The sequence below is a fragment of the Giraffa tippelskirchi genome, chromosome 11, assembly GCF_054371585.1.
Source record: "Giraffa tippelskirchi isolate mGirTip1 chromosome 11, T2T-mGirTip1v1.2.pri, whole genome shotgun sequence".
Taxonomy (NCBI): domain Eukaryota; kingdom Metazoa; phylum Chordata; class Mammalia; order Artiodactyla; family Giraffidae; genus Giraffa; species Giraffa tippelskirchi.
The window spans coordinates 112,915,106-112,923,456 of record NC_137285.1 but is presented as its reverse complement, the minus strand read 5'-3'; the positions used below and the strand labels follow the sequence as shown (position 1 = coordinate 112,923,456).

The 8,351-nt window shown below is 37.0% G+C and overlaps 1 protein-coding gene across 2 annotated transcripts in view; it reads right to left on the bottom strand.

Moving 5' to 3' along the window:
• RRAS2 (RAS related 2) overlaps positions 1-8,351 on the bottom strand; it is a 78,393-nt gene continuing 70,042 nt past the window's right edge. For both annotated transcript variants that reach the window (XM_081545153.1, XM_081545151.1), the window contains 2 exons: positions 3,297-3,415; positions 1-1,508 (listed from right to left, as the gene is read on the bottom strand). In XM_081545153.1, coding sequence (XP_081401279.1) covers positions 1,421-1,508; positions 3,297-3,415 — 207 coding nt within the window. In that variant the 3' untranslated portion in view covers positions 1-1,420. The remainder of the gene's footprint in view (positions 1,509-3,296; positions 3,416-8,351) is intronic.

Here is an 8,351-nt window from a genome sequence, read left to right as displayed (position 1 = left end):
TTGTGATAACAGATCAATTTTAATTCTAGCACCTGAAGCTATACAAGGGTACGCTTTATAAACTTCATGAAACTGTTGTACACATTCAATAAAGTGACAACTGTGCAATACCACTTAGTATCTCAAAATCAGGAACAAACTTTTGAATTGTTTAAACACAATCCACAGAATTAAAAAACAAAGTCAGAAGTCATCCACAGTTACACTACTTGTCAGTTAAAAGTTTCACCACTTACTACTTGATAGAACAGTCAATATCTAATAGGGGATATTGGAAGTGATTTCAGATTCTCATCCTGTTGTACTCTATCGGGAAGGTTTCTTGAGTAGCTATGTGACTGGCCAGAGGTGGGTACAACCAGGACCGGAACAGCATGTAGGATTCTACCACAGTTTTTGTAGTTTTCACTTTCTTTTTTCTCTTTGTCAGTTAAAAGTGAACAGTGAGACTTAAATACTTATCTTTACATATACACAAGGTATGCTGTGAAAGCATATTTGCTTACAAACATATAAAAATACTTGTTAACTAGTTTGATAAGAAAATAATGTATAAAAGTATATAGCAAAACATTAATCATCTCTGACCCTGGAAAGATCAATTCCATATTTTATATTACAAACAAAAACAGTTTTAGTTTTTTGAATCCCTTATCCAGAAATACGTGAAAAGGAAGACAGACAGAAATTATTTATTTTTACTCTCAACATGGCTGTGAAAAAGTTAAATTAAAATACCAAGAACATTGAAATGCCTAAGTCCAGAATGAGTCCAAATATTTGGCCACACAGAATATTATCTTTAAGAGTAGGAGTAATAGCAAAGGCTTTACACGCAGTTTTTAACCTATAAATACAATAGGCATTTTGGTATTTTGGCCACTGGAAAACAAAGGCTATAGCATCAGGAAAGGTCTGAGATGTCCCACGTTTGTGGATTCAATTCAGTGTACTTAAGATTAACTAAAGTTGACATCAAAATTTTTAGAGAGAGGCAAAAATTCACATTTTAAAAAATTCCCTATGTTTCTATTTAGAGTAGCAGTAGGCAACATGATTCCAGAAGTTAAAAGTTATTTCACAACCGATGACTTCAGCTTGGCAAACAGCTTAGATTCCAAAACTGATTCATCCCTATTAAAAGTAAGCATTTAAAAAAAAAGAATGTGTCTGTGTATATAGATATACATTTTAAAGGAATCAGATAATCTTTGAAGCAGCCTTAGTGTTTCCATTAAATCTGTCTTGAAATGACCATTGGATTAGCTTCATGGAAAGGATTAGCCAGCTTCTTGGTCTAAGGCTACCACGGTGATCATTTATCTAAGGCTAGGAAGGTACCAACGTGATGTAAACTGTAAGGAGAGGAGGAGAAGATGAGGGCTTTCCTGGCAGTTGGTAGCTAAAATTCAAGGGATTCTTAGAAAATGACACAATGGCAGCCTTTCTTGTCTTTTTCTTTCCGTGTTGGTTCTGGTGAAGGAGGACATTCCTGCTCTTGAAACTTCCTGTAAGACAGAAAAATCTACAGATAATTGTCTTTTTGGTAATATATTGCTACAAATGCAGGTTACTGTTGGACCAATCTGGTTTTCATGCATATGCATGTCAGTGTTAAGTTTCAACGAGGGAGTCAAAGCCGATCCTTGGGGGCAGGGATACCCAAATGCATAAGCAAACCTGTCTGAGTTTCATTTATGGGCAAGTCTTCAATTAGGTGAGATGCTGAAGTCAACAACCTGTAAGTTCCCTTCCCACTTTGAAATTCCACGACTCCAAGGTATCCTTAGGAAGGAACATCTATCACTAGAGTATCTGCCGTTATGAGGTATGCCATTCCTATCTCGGTTCTGCCACTTTGTAGCTACAAGTCTGTATTAGAGAAGTTAGTTTCCTCTCTGAGCAGTGTTATTTTAGGAGGGATAATAAAACCCTACCTATCACAGTTTCCTATGAGGACTGAAGATTTTTGTTCATGTTCAAATGTCTAACAGTCTCTGCACAAAAAAAGTCTCCTTTATCCCCTCCTCATTCCTGACTGACTGATAAATATGGATCAATTCTGAGAACCAAAACCAAAGACAAAATATCTCAAAAAAGCAATAAAAAATGTTTTAAAAGCACTGGTTCATATGGTAAAATATACATAAAATTTATCATTTTAACCATTCTTAAGTGTACAGGGCAGTGGCTTTACATATATTCACAATGTTGTACATCACTATTCACTTCTCAAATCTTTTCCAACTTGAGAAACTGAAACTCTACATTCCTTAAAAAATAACAGAATTTGGGTTTTAACAAACTACTAAAAAAATAAAAAGACGATCTTCACTTCTTTTCCACCCCACAAAGAGAATGCCTTGAAAGGGGCTAAAAAAAAAAAAAAAGGTACAACAGAAGCCCATAGCTCAGATGTCAATTCACCTTAGATGTACAACTAACAGGAACTAGGTCCATATACTTGTCAAACTAACTGGCAGAGAAATCAGCAGATCTAAGAAAAGAGGGTGAAGTAGGGGCCAAACCAGCAAACTAACCAAACCCCACCCATTAAAGCAACTCACTCTTTCTCACACACACAAACTCCAGCCTATCTCACTCACCACCTCAAGCTTCCTGGAACCCATTAACACTTTCTGAATCACAGGGGCCCCCTAGGCCAGCTAACAGAAAGCCTCTATGAAGTGTGGGTATCATACTTCGTGTCCTGTGGGACTGTTGAATCCTTAAGGCCTGGTTTCCTTGTAGCCAGGGGGGAATGGGTGAGAAGCAAAGCTAAGAGCACACACAGGCTCTGGAATCAGAGACCTAGATTTAAGTCCCAGTTCTGCCATTTTAATATGCTCCAATCATTTAACCTCTCTGTACCTCTTTTCTCGTCTTAGACTGGGGGCATTATTGGGCTGTGGTGGGGGTGAACTGCAGTAATACACACTAAGCACTTAGCACAGGATCTGACAAAGGTCACCATTCAAGTGTGAGCCGCTGTCCTCACCACCTTCATACCAGCTCTGCCTTTGGAAGCTGCATTGATTCTTTTCAAAATCCATGTGTACTCTACTTCAACATAATAAAAGCAGGCTTTTTGGAAGCAACTAGAATATGTACATAATTAAAGTTTTTAACATACTATGTCAAAAATGATTCCAAGAATCACTCCTACAATTTCCTCCTTCTTACTAAAAGCATTTAATGGTGACTTTTCCCCTCAGTTAGTTATTTTAAAAAGCACAGCATGACTACCCATCAAATTCAATAAATTAAAACAAACTTCTGGTATGTGTTCTGCTTACCTTATAACCCGGACAAGTTCATGGAACGCTTGATCTACATTCATCCTAATCTTTGCTGACGCCTCCATGTATGTTACCTTAAGTTGCCGTGCTAACTGCTGTCCTTCTTCCTGTGTTACCTGAAATTCCAAGAGTTGTGTTTGAGGTACAGTATTAACAGTTAGATCTGCTCTATCTACTGTTTGGCCACCGACTGCACTGTTAATCCAGCCAGAGGCCAAGTTTGTCTGTTGTAAGATGAACCAAGAGACTTAACAGCTTAATACATGCTAAAGCCCAGCTCTGCTGAAAAACGTAAAATAAGACAGAGGCAAGATGTTAGCCTAGTGATTATTCAAAAGTATTCAATACAACAGTGATAAATACTGGGAAGTATACAAAGTGGTATGAGAGTCTATAACCCTTCTGGGCAGGTCAGGGAAAGCCTCCGTGAAGAAGTGACATTCAGGTTAGGAACTAAACAAAGACTATGGAGTTGGGTCGAGGTGAAGAAGTATCCCTCTTATATGCAGAATCCAAAAAGAAATGATACAAATGAACTTATTTACAGAACAGAAACACACTCACAGACTTAGAGAAGGAACTCATGATGGTTGCAGGGGCTGGGGAGAGGATGAGGGAAAAGGGATTGTTAGGGAATTGGGGACGGACACACACACAGTGCTCTATTTAGAATGGATAACCCACAAGGTCCTACACAGGGAACTCTGCTCAATGTTACATGGCAGCCGGGTGGGAGGGGAGTTTGGGGAGAACGGACACATGTACATGTATGGCTGAGTCTCCTCACTGTCCACCTGAAACTATCACAACATGGTTAATCGACTACACCCAGCATAAAATAAAAAGTTAAAATAAAGGATCCCTGACAAAGGAAATAGCAGGTGTGAGGGTGCTCCAAGTTTCAGGAACTGAAAAAGCCTAGAACGGCTGGAATACAGCAAGTCAAGAGAGAGCACAGCAAGAGGTGAACCTGGAGAGGAGGGCAAGCATCAAGAAGCCACGGATCTTCTTCCCATCTGCATTCACCAGCACCTGGTACATGGAAGACTCTCAATAAGGGGGAAAAAAACAACGAATAGGACCACACACCCTCATAATGACTTCCTTACACGAGGCAATGAAGGAAGGTAAGCGTGGAAGGGTGGCTTTGCTGATGACATACAAATGCCAGGTCAGAATAAGAAAATGCTAATTGAATATAAGTAAATGTCCTATATGTGTTTTAAACGTAGAGGGCTGAAATATGCTTATTATTATTATTGATATTTTACAGTTATATTTATATGGTGGGGCTGAAAATACATATTTAAAAAAAAGAATTTCACTGCTGCCATTACCAAACACACACACACACACAAATAAATACAGGTTAGAAAATTATAGGTGAGCAAAAAGGAAAAAATAGAAAATTTAGGAACCTATCATCCATACAGAACCACATTCTTCTCATCTTTTTTCAATGATATAGATTTTTCTCTGCAAAAACAGAATCATAATTTTTGTACCTTTATCTCAGACCCTGGAATTATGCTAAATCCACTTATCTAGGTGTTTTTTGTTTTTATTTTTGTAAATGCTACAGACTCTTTTTATATAAGCAATCATGCCATTTGTTAATAAAGACAGTTTTTTGTTGCTTTCTTTCTAATGTAGATGCCTTTTCATTCTTTTTCTGACCCTTCCATATTGCCTGGAACCTCGAAGACAACAATGGAAGGGGATACTTTTGATTTGTTTCTGATCTTAGGGACAAAGCATTTAGTCTTTCAGCATTAAATAAGCTGTACTGTTTTCACAATTCCATTTTATCATCTTGGTTGGCTAATGAACTAGATATGTAATATGTTATTTTTATAATTGCTTTAGTTTATAAGACATGTTTCACTTCTGTCTAATTCAAATGGAATGTCAATCCATGTATAGTTTAAGACTCTTAACAGTATGTTTCTTCCTCCTGATAATTTTTATTATTACCACCTACACTATTTTTGTTTTTAAACATCCCATTATGTTTTAAGGAGATTTAAGTAACAATAATAAAAGTAATTTATATTTACCCACATAAATGGGTAAAGGTGTTCTTCATTTCTGTGTATACATCTAGATTTCCATTTGGTATAGTTTTCCTCTTTTTGCATTTCTTTTAACACAAGTATGCTGGTAATAAATTCTTTCCATTTTTGTATATCTGGGAGAAGTCTTTACTTCACCTTTGCTTTTGAAATAAATTTTTAGATATTAACTTCTAGGTGAGTTTGCCACTCTGGTTGATTAGAATATGAATTATTCCTGGCCCTATTTCAGCTCAAAATATTGTTCCATCTATTCCTTTCATATATAGCTTGTTCTCCTAATTTAACATTACATTCATAAAATTCAGCACCTTCAGTGAAATATCATTAGGCTATTACATTAGCATGTCTACATCTAACAATTACTTTATAGCAGATTATACCCTGTTGTGTTTCAAAAGAGTGGCAGGCAGGTTCTACACAGCACTGGTATATGTAAGTTTAACAGTTTTAAAATTTACTCTGCCTCTCCTTCACAACAGTACATGTACCATAAGGCCTATGATCTGAAATATAAATCAACCAAATTAAGCAAGCAATTAACAATGAGTAAGGAAGCCAAGCATGAAAAGAAAGCTTTAAAGAGCCACCAATTTAGAAAGGAAAATTCCTTTTTAAGAAAAATTGACATGAAATTCCTTCCTACAAAAAGCGCCTCATGTCAAAAATTCTGTTCCTTCTTCCTGGGATGTCTTCCCTTCTCTCCCAACTCTATACTAATTCATTTCATACTAATAATTCAAGACTTGAGCAATCAAAAACTTTCTTACTGTTGTTTTTACAGTATCCCAGAATGCCCATCACATTCTTTAATGACTAGCAAAAAAAGTCAACGCACTACAATTTTTGGTTTTGTCTTTTCATTCTCCCACCATTATGTCATTTTTAGCTAAGTTGTAAGGTCTACTCGCCTTTGTAAACCCAGAGCCTAGAAGAGCACATAGCAGTTATTTAATAAAGGTATGTTAAGGAAATAGAGTATGACCAAATACTTACGTCTCTCTTCTTTTACTTTGAAGTAAGGTAAAAATAAATATTTGAGACATGTCAATCTCAATAAATTACTTACTTTGCTAATATAAGGTAATTTGATTGTGGGAGGGAAATACACATCCTTAAAAATATTATGCTTTCTGCTCAATTACTCCTCAGAAAGCTACCTTGCCCTCTCCTGCCTACATGATATAATCCAGCTGGAGGGAAACAGCAAATAACCCATTTTTATACAATTAAGAAAAATTAATGAATTAATAGTCTAGATGATTAAAAAAAAATCCCACTGCTAAGACTGTTCATATGCTTCATTTGTTCGTTTGTTAGCACGGTCTTACATCAGTCTTCCAGGAACCAAGGTCAACAAAGTTCACACACACATCTCTAGTCAAGACATCTCTAACCACATACAGTGCTGCTTATGAGCTTACTGAGCATACTTTTAGTTAAGAAGTAAAAACAGCATCATCACCACAAAAGCAAAAAAATATGACAAAAAGAACACCACATGGAACAAAGCCAAAACACTGTGAAGCCAAAAATCAACAAAAAACTGAAAGCCACATAAACAAGGATTTCCTGGAGGTTCCCCAACCAGGGAATTTTATAAAGATATCAAATCCTATGCCTGGTTTTGGTAGATCTGAGTGCTACCCAGAAATGGTTTGTTTTAAACAGCCAAGGTGAACCTGATGCAAGAAACTCGGGTTTACATTTGGAAACCTCCAGTGAGACTCAGTTCAAAGGCACAAATGAGTCTCAGTGGAAATCCACAACAATACAAGTTTACCTAACACTATGTATTTTTAAATAGAGAAGAGCAAAATGGGAATGATGAGAGCAATTTTATTAAACAAATGGGGTTTAATAGGAATAGACTACAACATCTGCAATACTCACTTAGGGTTGTATTGAGTTAACAATACAACCTAAGTTTACAGAAGCAAAATTTGTTTTTCAAAAACATCTATTATGTAGTCATTTTAATACCACATCTTGATTCACTGATGCCTTGGATTCATTCCTTCAGCAACTTTGTTCTGTGTTAAGGATAAAATATGAACAAAACAAAGTGGTCAAAACTGAGAAGCCCTCATGGTGCTTACAAACGTTTTAGATGCAGACAAGGCATCAACAGGTAAAGCCAGAAAAGACCCTTACTCTACTGTTGCGGGGAGGAGCCTGTTTTCCCTGGGAGGATGCAGGGGCACATTGTGGTCAAGGCACCAACCGATAGGAGGAGAGGGATAAGCACACTGAGGTAATACACTGTTACAGGTGAAATGGGCTCCTTTCTCAAATTATTGATGACAAGCACTTAACAAGGAGGAAAGGAGAAACTAAGCCAGGAGAGGTAAAAGGCGGAAAATCAAAAGAACAACAACAAAAAACAAAAACAGAGAGAGAGACAAAAACTCCTGATTTCTAGACCAGGTTGAGTCAAGGACAAGGAACTTGAAATCAGAGCTATCAAGAAGTTCACAGTCCAAGCCCATACACAGCTGCTGTATTAAATTTCAGAATTAATATGCTGTCATATTTATAATGTTAACATTTTAGCAAGGGCAAGCAAATCGTTTACCTATATTTTCTTACTACATCTCTGACAGTATAAACAAAATAATCAGTCTCTCTAAGGGCTCAGGTATGGGGTAATACTGCCATTCAAATTCTACAGATCTCTTTTTATGTCAGTGATTTTGTTTTTTTCTGTCATCAGTGCCTAGAAAGTGTTCTATAAAAGCTGGATGAATAGGGGATGCAAGAAGCAAGTCCAGAGACATACAGAAGCCAAAAGGAAGTAGCAAAGCCTCTTCCGGCTGATCTCCCCTCCCTGATGGGTTCAGAATCTCAGGAGCAATAGTAGGGATACCCAGGGCTGACCCACATATAAAGAACATGGGGAACTGGCATTTGCTCTGTAAGAAAAACAGGATAGAAACTAGAGCAAGTCCAAAGGGTCATGCCTAAGACAAAGGCAAGAATT